General features: G+C 40.9%; 1 protein-coding gene across 8 annotated transcripts in view; it reads left to right on the top strand.

Moving 5' to 3' along the window:
• The window catches only part of dab2ipb (DAB2 interacting protein b), a 194,941-nt gene extending 182,556 nt beyond the window's left edge, over nucleotides 1–12,385 (top strand). For 7 of the 8 annotated variants that reach the window (XM_080477500.1, XM_080477503.1, XM_080477502.1 and 4 more), the window contains 3 exons: nucleotides 4,670–4,872; nucleotides 4,961–5,048; nucleotides 7,226–12,385. In XM_080477500.1, coding sequence (XP_080333626.1) covers nucleotides 4,670–4,872; nucleotides 4,961–5,048; nucleotides 7,226–7,393 — 459 coding nt within the window. In that variant the 3' untranslated portion in view covers nucleotides 7,394–12,385. The remainder of the gene's footprint in view (nucleotides 1–4,669; nucleotides 4,873–4,960; nucleotides 5,049–7,225) is intronic. The other variant, XM_080477501.1, reaches the window with a different exon arrangement.
• Nucleotides 12,386–15,457: the final 3,072 nt, after the last annotated feature.

Raw genomic sequence — 15,457 nt, 5'->3', positions numbered from 1 at the left:
TTTGGTTGGCTGCCACATGCTCCCTCCCTTTCTTTTTCTTTTTTTTTTCTTTTCTCCATCTATAATGAATACAAACCTGTCATCCCAACATAGCTCATACTTTATGGAAGCCAGCAGCCCAGGCAGGGAGAGCAACCAAAGAAGGCAATAACTTCAGTCTCAACAAAGAAGCCACAGCCGCCTTAAAATAGCCGAGCGGCAACAAGAGAAGAATCGGAAAACAGTACGTCTCCCACAACGGCGCCGACACAGCGGAAGATATTTAAACTCCCGCGTTGATTTATGTACTCCCGTTTATGCCCGGTCATCAAAAAACGGGACATTCATTTGGTGTTTGTCGGCCGATTGACGGATTTGTTTCTGAGCACGTTACACATGTTGATTGCTTGAATTGCGTAAAAAAAAAAAAAAAAAAGAAAAGAAAAGACGGAGGACAACCGAGCCTTTCATTCGTTGATCTTCTATACCGCCTTCATTCAGAGCGCCGAGGCTGCAGCCAATCCCAGCTGACACTGGCTGAAAGGCAGCGTACGCTAAGGACAGGTCACCACACACACACACACACACACACACACACACACACACACACACACACACACACACTGAGCCAATTTAGAGTGACCAATTAACCTAACAAGCACGGCTGGATTTTGGGAGGAAGGCGGATTACGCCGTGAAAAACTGTTGCTGAAACGAGCCCGCATGAAAAAGTCCCTGAGGACAAGGTTGTGATGAGCGCCATCGCTTTGGGATTCATTCAAAACAATGATTAGGCCACATTTAACAGGCTGAGTTGCAGCAGGTGATCTTCGACAATAGGGAGCTTGGATCACTTAATGAAGTAAAAGGCCCCGTTTACGCGACGACGTTTCAAGTTTCACGTTTACATGGCTACTTTTAATACTTCTTTCCATTTTTTCGTTCTAGATTTAAAGATTTGTCCAGTTTAGTCTTCAAAATATTCCTGCTTTCTATTTTGTTTCGAGTTTGTGAATTTCTATAACAACCTCTAGAGACTTGTGATTTTATGTCTCGCCAAAAGCTCGGCGGTTGTCTACGTGCAGGTGCAAATGGATGTTATTTGACACCAGCTTCACTATTTTATCCGTAAGAATTAGGTAAATAAAGGCTGAACAGAAAGGTTTGCTTCAACAAAAAAAAAATTGGAAAAATAAGTTAGTTGCAGTCTTAGTCAACAGTTCAGTGTGTAATACTAATGCAGCAGCACTGAGCTCAGTTTGGTTTGCTGACAGAATTTCATAATTTTCATTTATTTTGAAAATTAATAATTAAAAACACTCCCCTGTCTGTATTTCTGTACAGTATTTACAATATACAAATACAAAACCATCATTTCCATGTTTGTTCAAATCAAGTATCTCACATTATTTATGTCCAAATCAGATTTTCATATTTTTCCGATGTGTTTCCTGAATGCCGGGAGAATTCCCGACTCTTTTACTTTTCTTTCTGAAGTTGCGTGACATAAACTTAATTCCTGTCACTGTGACAATTCATTGTTTTACTTTCCAGTTATTCATTTTCATCCTGATTTCTTGTTAAAAAAAAAAAAAAGTATACATTTTTATTTCTTCAGCTATCCCTCCAGTATTTCTGCTCTTTCAAAATAAAAGGTGTCTTTATTTATCTCTCTTGGGAGAAATTTGTTTTTTACGACATCGCATTAAAAAAAACTTGGTTTGATTATGTTAAACGTATGTTGATATGACATGTCACCAACCATGTGATGGTTTTGTCTCCCTTGCGTTAAAATAAATTAATAAATAAATAAATGTACATATCATCACTTTGAACCGTTTCTCTAGCTGTGGCTTAAAAGTTGCCGTTACTGCGTTGGGGGAAATATTCTGTTAAACCAACATCGTTTTGCTTCGTTTCAGACCCAGTTACACTCATCGTGCCTGTCGGAGCCAAACTGGGCTGAAATATTCACATTATTGTTTTTGGTTTTTTTTGCGCCACTGAATTAAAAACACATAAATATTCAGCCGGCGTCGCAGAGGCACGGGGGTTACATTTCGGAGAGCGCTTTAATCTCAGTAGATATTCCAACACGCCGGTTCCGCTCTCAAAAATAGACGTTAGATGAGAAGATGTCAATTTAAGTCGATTTATTCCCCGAGTGTCCCTGCAACGTTTTCCTGGCGTTTGTGACGATGCAACAATCTGTTTTTAGTTCTGACGGAGAAGAGAAGAAAAGATACGAAGGTTGTTTTTTTTTTAAGAATCCTGGATGAAAGTCTAGATTTGACAGCAGCCTCGTTTTTTTTTGTTTTGTTTTGTTTTTTACCTGACATCCTTTGCTTCTCATGGAAATAGAAGATGCAGGTGAAAGAGCATGACGAATGAAACTGGACATGTCACTCAATCCTCAGAGGCTCGTGGAAACAGGAGTGCAGTGATATTGAAGATGCAGGGGGGGGGGGGGGGGGGGGAGGGGGAAGCGCGGGGCGGACGATAACATGAATCTATTCGAGGTCACTCCTCCGGCGCTGGGAAGGAAGGGATTGATGGGGGGGAAAGAATTCCCTGTGATGATCAGGAGAGTGACGTGGAGGTGGGGGAGAGCAGAAGGTGACAGGGGAAGATAAATGTTTTAATTGAAACCGATCGTTCGGGACGGGTAGAAAACCTCCCGGAATTTTACCTTAAATTTTCCATCGGGAGAAGTTCAGCTGCGGAATTTTGGAAATATTTGTCGTAATCTTTTATGCATCGATGCAGAATTGTCCACGTCACGATACGGCGTAGAATCGATTCAATTCAACACCCCGAACATTTATATGTGCAATTTGTAGGATAGAAATTAGTGACATGTCAAATTTGTTCAATGTGTTACCACATAATTTCATCAAAACTTACATCACCATGTATAATCCAGAGGTTCAAAGGCGTGTGGCTTTAATAGTCGTGTCCTCTGTGTGCATGTGATGCAGGAAAGGCATAGATAATCTGATTGTACGTGGAATCTGGTCTTTTTGGTCAGGATTATGCTCAAATCTATATTTCCCTAACGATATTTAAGTTCCTTATTGAGATCCATGCTTCAGTCCAGCAAATTCCTGATTTATTCCCATGGACAGTTTCCAACTTTGACAATTCCCGCATCCCTTGTCATCAGTTCACATTTGAAGACGGTGGATTTTATTTAATTTTTTATTTTTGGGATTGAAGTGGATCTTATCCACACTCTGCGCGGTGTGAATGACGACGGCATCCACGAACCTTTGACTTTTCATTTTAGTGGCAGCAGGAAGTTGACATTTCTGAGACCATCTTAATAGAGTTCATTTAAAAAAAATGTATTTCAATCTAAACTTAACACATTGAAGTTGTAACTTGTCAATGGCAAAATCTAAGTTGTGAGATTCATGCTTTAGTAAGTGATTAAATTTAAGGTATGTGATAGCTGCCTTTTGACGCGTGTCGCTGCTATGGCGTTCTCTTTTGGCCTTTTTGATAATTAGCTTTAGCATTAGCATTTCTCATGAAACTCCTGTTTGCTCCTCAGGGGTGAAAGAAAAGCTCAGCCCTCTTTCACATCAGCCGTCAGTAAATATAACTTTATTACTTTTACCAGCTTTTGTTTACACGAGACTTGAGCATTCATTCTCAATAAGGGGCAGTTTTATTGGATAGTATGAAGGCGTATCCATGGTAACCGTAACATGAACCGGTCACTCTCCTGCGACAATGCAAATTTCCCCAAATTATGGGACAAATGAAGGATTATTTTATCGTATTTATCTTGTACAGACTGTAGAGCATCTTCCTCCAACTGCAGCAACAAAACAATAAAAGTTAATTTAAGTACTTAATTTTTGTAAATATTAATGTAACTTGTACATGTAATCAAGTTGTAATCTTCATTAATCAGCATTCAATTGAAATAGATTTTAGGTGTCTGATTTATTCAATCAGGAAACTGTTAAATCATGTCTAATGTGTAAGAATGAATCACGTCATTCATGAGATAATGATTTGTGGAGCCACACACTGACAGACACAACATCCCTCACTGCCTGTCCAGAAAACATTCATCTCCTGACGTTTCAGGGGCTTTTTATTTATTTTTTCCACCATTTTCTACTGAACTGTTCGCATCCCCTCCCATCTCACCTCCTCTTGTCTATATTCATCCTTAAATCCCCCGTTCTTTCTCTTTTTTTTCCCCTCTGCTCTTTGCAACTTTCATCTTTTAATAATCTGCTGCTTTCAGAGTTTAAAAAAAAAAGAAAAAAAGGTCCGTTTGAATTTGACACTGCATTTTGTTTTTATTTTTATATTTTTTTGGGAATGAAAACTATTTCTGTGTTGATGAAAGCATCCATTCCAGTATCAATAAGCAGTTTTTTTTGTTTTTGTTTAGTTGTTTTTTTCGTGTGGTAGCAATGCAGGTCTAGTATAAAAGTGCTTTTATGAGAATTGCTTGTAAATGAACCGTGCGATTCCCTGATAGAGGCTGCGTCTCGATTCCAGACAGAGATCACACCCGAGAGACAAAACCGGCTTAATCTCTGTCCTGGTTGAGAGATTTCCTTTTCTGCACTAGTCAGCTATGATGATGATGATGACGATGATGATGATGATGATGGTGGTGGTGGCGATAGAGACTCCAGCAGTGATCCCCCCTGGCTTGTTTCGTCAGTACCAGCAGGAGATCGCGGTGCTGCAGGAGAAGCTCCGGGCCTCGGTGCAGAAGCTGGAGGAGTACGAGGCCCGTCTGAAGGGGCAGGACGAGCAGGCGCAGAAGGTGCTGATGGAGTACCAGGCCCGGCTGGAGGAGTCGGAGGAGCGCCTGCGCAGACAGCAGGACGACAAGGACCTCCAGATGAAGAGCATCATCAGCAGGTCGGGAGGCGGAGCGGCTGGTGATTCACTCCACACCTTCCTTATGTCTTGTTTCTGTGACTCATCCGTCGCCTCCGAACTCCCGCAGGTTAATGTCGGTGGAAGAAGAGCTGAAGAAGGACCATTCGGACATGCAGGCGGTGGTCGACTCCAAACAGAAGATCATCGACGCGCAGGTCAGTCTGGAGAGCCTCCGCTCCGCCGGGGCAGTGTGGGACAAAGTAGGAAAACTATTGAGGTCGGAGACATAAGTTAACTTGAATTCTGCTCAATAGGAATCATCGCTTGATTAAAAAAAAATCAACTTTTTCATTCACACGATTTTTATTGTTGCTCTCAGTCACTTTTTCTTAGAAATCACAATCACATATTTTTTAATTTCGAGCTTCAGCCCGGTAGATCTTCATTTCAAATTGTTTTTTTTAGAGACAATGAAACAATAATGCTTTTACTAATTATATTATGAGCATAGCTGATCCAGCCCGACCTACATCCTTTACCAGCAGAAGACTCGTTTTTTGTGATTTTATTTTTCCACCAAATCAAATTAAACTGGCGCCACAAAACACATTTATACTTTAAAATGAGGCGAACACAACTTGCAAAGTCTCGTATGTGTTTTTGATACTACTACAAAACCTGTATCTTATATTGCATTTAGGGAGTTTCATTTCCGTTTATGGATGGTGAACATTTCATTACTTTTGACCTGTTTTAGTAAAGGAATTTAGTAGTTTCACTAATTTCTTTTCAAAATTTCTTCGGAGGCCTCTTTGATATTTTTAACAATAGTTTTTATTTCATTTTCAAACTCTAGTCATTTTAGGGTTCTTTTTTTAAAGACATTTTAATATTTGTTCAACAGTCTTGGTCAACAATTATTTAATGATCATTTTTATTTATTTATTTTTTTCCCGATTTTACTTGGACTGATTTTTAAATCCTTTTGAAAATTACCCTGGTGGATAAATACATTACAAATTAGTAAAATATGTATAATTTTGTGAGCGCTTCATTAGAGCCACAGGTTGCAGGTCAATATTGTAAAAATGGCCAATCATGTGAAAAGCGTGACGGTGCGACCAGTATTCACTCTCTGTACTCACATTTATTCACATTTAATATCTGATTGGGAGCTTTAGAGCATTGTGTTCTCTGAAAACTTCATTTTTGTGTGTTTTATAAATTCATAAAAAGGTGTCATTCGTGTGGGGTCAGACAAATATAAAGAGATGTTTAATACATAGCCGTCTCCACTCTACTTGAATGGCTGAGCGAAAGAAAAAAAAGATATATCCCTTTTGCTCTCTCCTATAAAAGATATATTTACACGTTGCCTCTTCTTCTATAAAATTGTAGCTCCTTTATAATCCTCGCTGGTTTTTATTCATCAGAATTTGTGCTTGAAATCCATCTCAGGTACCCAAAAGATTTTTAAAAAAAATGTGGCTTTTGAGGATTTTTTTTTGCATTGAATTGTGAATGTTGATACGTTCACCTAAAACTGCTTATGTGGGATTAAGTGCAGGATTAAACCGTTGATGTCTCTTCATCTGTGAAAATCGTGTTTTACATCAGTGCAAACGGGGGCGAGCAGAGACCTCGGTGCAAACATTTAACATTATGGGAAAGAATGCACCTGTACTGGAACATGACGTAGACACACAGATGTAGACACACAGACGTAGACACACAGACGTAGACACACAGACGTAGACACACAGACGTAGACACACAGACGTAGACACACACAGACGTAGACACACAGACGTAGACACACAGACGTAGACTCATATCCAGATCTGAACGCGGCTGATTAATTGTCTCATCGGCCGCGGTGATGAGAGTTTGCAACCGCAAACAGAACAGTCAAGCGATTGGTTCCCTCCTCGGCTCGTTGCAAAGACGGCATGTAAAAAACAAACAAACCAACCCTGACGCAGACTTTTAACTGTTTGACAAATAATGAAGGATTTTTCTTTTCTCCTTTTGTGGCGGTTATAAAGGTCGATGGGTCAAATTTATCACGTATCAAATACACCGTCCGCTGATGTCATACTGTGTCGCTGTATTCCAGATGATCTGGGCTAAAGGCAGGGTGGATAGTTGATCACAGGGCAAACCCAGAGCGACAGACACGCTGGTTAACTTGATTTGGCTGCTTGGTGGTGGACGCTCGCCAGGCCCTGAACACAAACTTCAGGTTTTGATTACCTCCCATTAGTGAAGCTCATTTAGAATATATTTTCTCTTGATCTCGACCTGCTAACCTCCATCCAGAAAGGAGGGAATGGGAACTTTGCTCCCTTTGAGCCGCTTCCCGGCATTAACGCGTCTCCATCTGTGTTTGCAGGAGAAGCGCATAGCGTCGCTGGACGCCGCCAACGCCCGTCTGATGAGCGCCCTCACCCAGCTGAAGGAGCGCTACAGCATGCAGACGCGCAACGGCATCTCGCCCACCAACCCCACCAAACTGCAGATCACGGAGAACGGAGAATTCAGGAACAGCAGCAATTGTTAGACGGACGGACTGGAGTGAATGTGGAGTGAATGTGGAGTGCCTGCGTGCGTGTGTGTGTGCGTGCGTGTGTGTGTGTGCGTGTGTGTGTGTGTGCGTGTGCGTGTGCGTGTGCGTGTACAGTTTCTCAAAGAGAGGACGTCTACGTGCATGCGTGGATGCATGCCTAACGGAAAGATTGTGTGTGTGTGTGTGGACTGGGAATGCGTGTCCATATTTTGGAGGCTGTGCAGGAGCGAAGACATGGCTGTGAGGGTGGTGGGGGGGTGGGGGGTGGGGGTGGGGGGGGGGGCAGCCGGACAGAAAGAGAATGTGCAACGTGACGGACAGGAAACCAAGAGAACAGGATCACCAGATGGCCTTCATTCACGAGGGGTGACAGCCGGAGGAGGCGGGGCAAAGCTTGTACATATGAACCTCGGAGCTGTCAAACACTTTGATCGGCTGGGTGGGGGTGTGGGGGGGTGTGGGGGGGGAGCTTTGACCCCGCCCCTCCTCTCCTCTTCCTGCTCGCGCCGGGGACAAACCACTATATAACCACACGCAGTGACAACCGCCGGTCACCCTCTCAATCCTCTCCTCCTCCTCTTTCCTTCCTCCTCCCGTGAGGATTATCACTTTATTTCCTTTTTCCTCCCGAGTGCTTTATTTTGAAGAACCAAATACAAGCGAAAGAGTTTTAACAAAAAAAAAACAAACAAATGCTGATATTTTTCATCCAAAATGATCTTTATTCCACTTTCTAACTCCCGGGTGTGTTCCTGAGCATCACACTGACTCCTCCTCCTCCTCCTCCTCCTCCTCACCTCTCAATCCTTAAGGTGGAATAATACGGCGCAAAAACAGAGAGATTCATTCGTTTTCCGGAAGGAAAAACAAAAAAAAAAGGTTTGCACTGCTCAGGACTTTTAAAATACCAAACAAGAAAGTCTATGTGCAGAACTCCCTCCTCCCAACGTTAACTACTTCAACTTTCTGACCAATCGCACAGCACACCGGAGAGGAAGAAAAGTAAAAAGAGGGAAAACGCAGCAGAGATGATGTGTGACGTTTAAGCTGCGAGCGAGGATGGATTTCTCTGTTCTTGCGGAGTGGCCACTTTAACGTAGTGCACTTTGTGAGAAGCTATTGGTACATGAAACGCCTTAAACAAGGAACACACCTCCACAACTCCACCCCCACACCCCCACCCGTTTCTGCAAAAAAGAATAAAAAAGAAAGGCACAACTTATACTGTGGATTTGTAAAGAAGACAAAAATAAACACGTGTATTATAAACGCTAAGATAAAAGAATTATATGTGATACTATATTAAAATTTAATATAGATGTATGCAGTTTTTTTTTTCTTGGTTCTTCTATAGAGTATATACACATATACCTATATTTGATAATGTCAAATATAAAAGCAGCCCTTTAGTTAGGAGATGTAGTTTTATTTTTCTCCTCCGACGATGAAAGACTAAAGTGTGTAGCGTGTTTTTCAAGCCCTGGAGAAGGAGACCGAGCTGAGCAGTGATCAGGACCGTCGCCTCACTCGTTCGTCACGTCGTCCCAGAAAAACCTTCACAATAAAGAAGAATATCACGACCAGCGCGCCCCAAAAATAAGGTCTTTTTCTCCAATTTCTAAGTTTTATTGTTTAGGTCATAACTGAGAAACATGAGACAATATTTAGAGTTTTGCAAAAAAAAAACAACCTCCCAAATAAACCCCAGAATTTTGTGAAAGTGGTCAAAATTCTGGAAAATAAACTGAATTCTTAGAAACTAAAACAATTCAGAGTGAGAAAACAAAAGTCAAAGTTCTAAGAAAAGAAATGTAATGTAATGAATAAAATGGTTAAAGGAAAAAAAAGAATTGTAAGAAAAAGAATTTATTAAAAAAATTGAGAATTCCAAGTGAAAAAGACAGAACATTGAGAACGTGGTCAAATTCTGGAAAATAGATGAATTATTCTTCAAATAGAAAAATCTAATTCAGCGAAAGGAAAATCAGAGTTGAGAATTATGGAAAAGTCAAATGTTTAGGAGGAAAAAAAGTCAGAATTCAAATAGAAAAGTTTAATTTCAGGGGGGAAAAGGAGAGATTAAAAAAAAAAGTCTGAATTCTCAGAAAAAAAGACTGAAATTTAAGTTATTTTAAGAAAAAACATTGGGGGGAAATTCTGAAAAAAACAAAAAATCAGTAGTGTGAGAGAAAATGTAGTAATTCTGTGGGAAATTTCCAAGATAAAGTCAGAAATAAAAAAAAAGCCATAATATTGAGAAAAATGCTTTAATTCTGTTTTGAAAAAAGTTGTAGTTCTTGAGAAAAAAAATTTGGCCCAAAAATTTGAAAAATTAAGTAAAAAAAAAATAAAAACCTGAATACTGAGGGTTTAAAATGATTCTGGGAAAAGGCATGTGAATCTCTGGAGAAAAATGTCAGAATTGTGAAAATAAGAAAAAGAAAGTGAATAGTTGTGTGGCCCTGGTCCTCTTCCGAAGGGAAACTGGTGCGATTCCTCCTCTTCCACACAGTCAAGGTTCTTCGGTTCTTCGGTTCTTCGGTTCTTCTGGTGCTCCTCACTGCTCAGACGTCCCGGATCCGTCACGGCAGATCTGCGCTGGGCTTCTCAGTCGTGGTCTTTTCTTGTCTCTGGTTGAACGAGAGCTTTTTGAGAGACGTGTTCAGACGCACTCGCTCAGACTAAACACTGGACCAGGACGCCGCCTCCCTCCCCCCACCCCTCCCCCTCCGTACGGTACGGCGGCGTCCCCACGTACAACATTTCCTCTCTTAACTGCTTTACTCGTCCGTGGTTATGGAATTATGCTGCATCCAAACTGTGACTCTGTTGATCCTTGTGGCATCGCCTCTTTTTCTTTTCCTTCCTCCCTTCTTTCTTCTGAATGTGAAGACTTCGGCCGCTCTGCTCTCTCCCGCCATCCCTCCATTTTCTATACGTTTGTGTTCACTTTTCTTACCTGGCGCGAGGCTCTGCATGCTTCATCCTCGCTCTGGAGCCAACGGCAGCATTGGCGTCCCCGTTTGGTTTTCCTCGGTTGCCAGTTGGACAGTGAAGATTAAGACGACGACGACGATGATGATGATGATGATGATGATGATGATGATGATGATGATGATGGCGATGAATGGCTTGCTGCAGGCGCGACATGAATATATGATAAGTGTGGAGACGGCCCGACAGTCTGGGAAAAGTGTAAATAAAATGCTCACACTATTTTTACCTGATGTTAAACGGAGCTTTTTGTAAATGTATCTCGTGCTCAAACTCTGCTGTATCATTATGGACATTGTAAATACAAGATAGCGCAGTCCGTCATCTGTCCTCACTGGGTAGAACTATACCAGTTAAATTAACCTTTCAGTGTTCTCTCTCTCTCTCTCTCTCTCTCTCTCTCTCTCTCTCTCTCTCTCTCTCTCTCTCTCTGTTGAAGCTGTTGGTTTTGTATTTAGAGTGTATTTCTCACTAGCCAAAAACTGATTACGCTAAGTCGGAGTTGGACTCTCGGGGATGTACGCCTCGCAGGTATTCAGGCTGAGCCGAGTCCAGTCCGGATGAGATTCACAAGCACAATCCCTGTATTTCTCATCGGTCTAGCTCTATGCACTTTTACGTTCAGTGGTCGGTGTTTTTTTTAATTTTTTAATTTTTTTTATTATTATTATTTTGTTTGTTGATGCAGCACAGCACCTCTTTCAGGTGTTAAAAACTGTGGCAAAGTTCAAACCCCCGAAAAGACTTTTTTTTTTTTATATGAAAAGATTTATATCTGATCAACTTGATGTTTCTTTTACCCGTTTGAACAGTAAGAAAAATCAAAATACATATAGAAGACGAGTGTCCTAAAACTGCACATCAACATACGGAAAAGCAAGACTGTGTTACTTCTGGCTGAACGAGTATCTTACAAATTAGCAATAAAACATATTGAAAGGTTATGTTGCCAACAGCTTCAGTTCATTTGTTTTTGTTTAAATAAGAATGTCGACTTCTTTGATTCGGAGTTGACTTTCAAAATTGCTTCACGGTAGCTCGGCTAAATGCTAAACGGCTATGCTAAATGATTAAAATTTCAGGTCGCGCAACGTTAGTGTTGATACGTTCTAGTAGCTTAGCGTTACAGCTAAATGCTAAAACAAACTGTGATTAGTCCTCAACGTTGATAATTTCCATAACTCTAAATGTTGCACTGTCACAACACAATTATTTGTGTTTTTGTTTTGCTAGATTAGCAATTTTGAGGTATTCATGTTTGTGAAATTTGAAAAGTCGTACAGTAAAACCGCGTGGAAGACTGGCGGAGACAAGAAGTCAAAAATTCTTTTCTGCAAATGTAAACGTGGGTGTCGTCCGCACAGAGACGAAAACATGGTCATTTTCAAATCATTGGATTTTTGTTGCTATCAGTTCATACAGGATTTGACTTTCAACATTTTTGCTGAATGTTTAGGCGAGGACATATTTAAATGACCGGTTAGCATATTAGCAATTAGCATTCCAACAAAAGTCACATAGTCTTGCTTTAAACTTCACAAAAAAAAAAAAAGAATGTGCGGTCTCATATTTTCCCCATTGCAAACAGAATAAAGTTAAAGCGGCACTCGTTTTTTTGTTTGTTTGTTTTTTTTTTTTTTTTAGTTTTTGGTTTCTGCCAAAAGTCGAACTTTTCTAAATCAAAAAAAGAAAAACCCCACGAGAGCACTCTCCAATGCTGCTCGGCCACACTCCCGACGAAAAAATAAATAAAAAAAGATGGATCAAAACTATAAAAAGCTATAAATAAAAGTAAAAAAGATGTTGTATGTTTTCTATTATCTTGTAGAAAATACTTTTGTAAGTATGTTGAAAGTATAAAGTATTTGCTGGATTCTGCTTCCTTTGATGACAGTGACAAAAACAATAATGTACAGAGGAATTTGTGTTGACAAACTGTGGCTGTGCAATTTATGTACATTTGCAACTAGACCTATTAAAGTTTTATTTAGCTATTTTAAAAAAAAAAAAAAAAAAACCTGGTCCCGTGTTTCTTTGTCCCGTTGATGACGCTTTGCTCACTAAAATGTAAACGACGAGCTGAACGGCGGGGTCACTAAATACTAGAAGCACGCCGAGATCGATGACAAGCGGCGAGAGAGAACATATGCTCGCACTCGGGTGGAGGGGATGATGGAGCGATGTGAAAGAGGCTTCTCTCAGCGAGCTTGACCTACATACTGCTTGATCCACCCCCCCACCCCCCCGCCCAACAACGTTGAGGAATAATAGAATAATAGCTTTGCATTCGGGCTCTAATTGCAGGAGAAAACGCCCTTCGAAATGTTGGTAATATGATTGTTTGTTGAACAAGGAGGAGTGTCGTTAGCGGGCGGCGCTCCTCTTGTGTGTTTTAAAGGAAAAGGCCGTTTGTTAATTGCTCCCTGTGAGGCTCGCTCACGTCTTCGGCCAAGTGGAACAGGCTCCCCGCGGCAAAGACACACATTCATGGGGAGCCGGGCTGGTGAAAACACCACGGCGAGCGAGAGAACGTATGAAGGAACACGCATATACTTTCATTAAATATTTTACGCACAGCTGAATGCTTTACAGACATTAATTCTATTATTTATAAACTAATTGAATTTTCTCAATATGAAGTATTGGAGAAGCTGCACAAGTGCGTGTAAACGGAACAAATGCCAAATGTTGGCGTAATTATTCCCATTTAAAGTGGAAAAAACAATCTCTCCAGGATCTCACAGACAATCAATTACGTGGCTGATTTTGGTCAGAAATAGTGACGTCAGTAAGAAAATCCCTGGTTTGATTCCAGGTTTCGGTTTCTAGTTTGCATGAGACGGTTTCATAATTAAAGGTAAACAAATCTGATTGCAGTCAGAGGAGCCGCTTTACTGCAGTCGGACATGTAAACATGGGTATCGTCAGCATAGAGATGAAATCGACTTCACAACAGTTTTATTTTTATTTTTTTTTTTTAAATGATTCTACACATTGCTTTCACAAGAGGAGTTTTGAAAATATTTCTAAAAGTAAAGAGAGAGATTTATAAAATATTTTAGTGGAAACATAAAGTTGGTTTCCTAAATTTTAAATGTCTTTTAACCCGCCTTTTTAGCAATCTAAGATTGACGGGCGCTTCAGTGTAGAAGGTGAATTGATTGTGTTGCTTTATTGATCATTGTATTAAATTGCAGTAACTGACATAAATGGTTATTACCAACTACTATATCATGTCTCAAAGCCAATTCCAGCTGAAAAGGCAGCGGAGACCCTGGAGATGTCACAGGCAACTCCAAACTTTCAGTTGCTCTATTCCAGAGCTGGAGTTTATCCCCGTTCTCTCTGGGGAGCGCGACTGTGCATCCAACCAATCCATCCAGAGAGTTCTTTTATTGTTTTATTTATTACACATCAAAACAACGGCCCTAATATTGTTCCAAAAAAATAAAAAATAAATCCCCTCCCTGCTGATAATGGTAGTCGAACCCGATAATGTGACTGCCAAAGAACATATAAGCTGTGTATTATGTGTAAAGAAAACACAGAAGAGCTCTGCAGATGGTGATTTGTTGATGTAACAGTTGAGGCCCTTTTGGACTGATTTTGTTAATTTGCTGAGCAGTTTAACTCCTTTAAGTCCGTAAAGGAGAATGTTCATGCGAATCATAACGAGCTCGAATAGACCAAATTGTACGTTTTTTGTTGGGTTTTATATTTGCAATTTTCATATACGGCTGCAAGGTGGTTAAATGAATGCGAGTTGTTTTCTGTCTCTCCGTGTTTTCCTCGACTTGTCCGGGGAGCGGCCTGACTCGGTCCGTCATCAGCTGGGATGGACGCCAGTTGGACAAAGTGCTCCAGAAGACGAATGGATTCTCTTCGATTTTTATAGCAAATAGTGAAGAATTGTTTTTTTTAATTCTGTAAAAAAAAAAATAATTTTAATTTATAAATGATGACATGTGCTTTAGTAGGGAAGAGTTTTAGGGCCACTGAAGAAAAAAACTATTTTTATTTTCTACGGTGGAAAAAAAAAATCTCGACTTTGATTTTCGACTTTTTCTGAAGTGCGTGAAGTTTTTTGTTTCGCCTCCGAATTTTTTTTTCTTCGTCAGTGGCCCTAATACTATTCCGTAGCTTTAGACAACAACTGTTAGTGAAGTGAAAATAATTCGACTTTTCTGAAATGCTGCGACTGCTAATGCGCAGCACAGCCGTCATAGTTTTTTCTGCACATGCTCAGTGGATGAACAATAAATGGGGGTTTAGTGTCACGGCTCACAGTGCGTATTCTCCTGTGACTTGGTAGTTTTATAGTCACCCGGAAAAGCAACCGAACTTTGTCGTCTGTCCGTGTACTTTCAGTGTTAATGTTTATAACGTGTTCTCTGCACGCATGTGTGTGTGTGTGTGTGTGTGTGTGGTTTCATTACAAAAACAACCAACAGCACCCACTAGTGGCCCTACATGCCAACTACATCATTTTCTGCCGTTTTTACTTGAAACGTTGTCGCACAATCGGGGGTGTAAACTCTGGTCGGAGGCAGGCCGATGATAAAAAGATCAAACATGAGATTTCTGAATGGATGCGGATTCTTTCGTTACTGGATGTCAAGGGTCGCCCCCCCCCAAACCTGCATCAGCAGTAGAACTGGAGAGTGCAGAGCGGCGGCGGCGGCGACTGGCAGCGGCACCCTCTGCAACAGAAGGTCGAGGAAACACTGGCAGATGGTTGTGCTGTGAAACATATCTAAGGTCTTAAAACATGTAAAAAAAAAAAAGAGAGAGAGGGAGGGAGAGAGGGAGAGAGAGAGAGAGAGAGAGAGAGAGCCGTTTCAAATGCATCCATCAGCCTCCTTGCAGACGGAGATGTAAACAGCACCGAGTGCCAGCAGTGGCGCCATTATATGTGACAAATGGTGCCCTTTAATTAGCTCATGGGGGAAATCACTTCGAGGTGAGACAATAATAGCACATACACACACACACACACACACACACACACACACACACACACACACACACACACACACACAGACGAGTATTCACCGTGACGTTCGC

Source organism: Lipophrys pholis (genome assembly GCF_963383615.2).
Source record: "Lipophrys pholis genome assembly, chromosome: 12".
NCBI lineage: Eukaryota > Metazoa > Chordata > Actinopteri > Blenniiformes > Blenniidae > Lipophrys > Lipophrys pholis.
The sequence above is the reverse complement of the archived record's forward strand: the minus strand, read 5'-3'. Positions and strand labels throughout refer to the sequence as shown.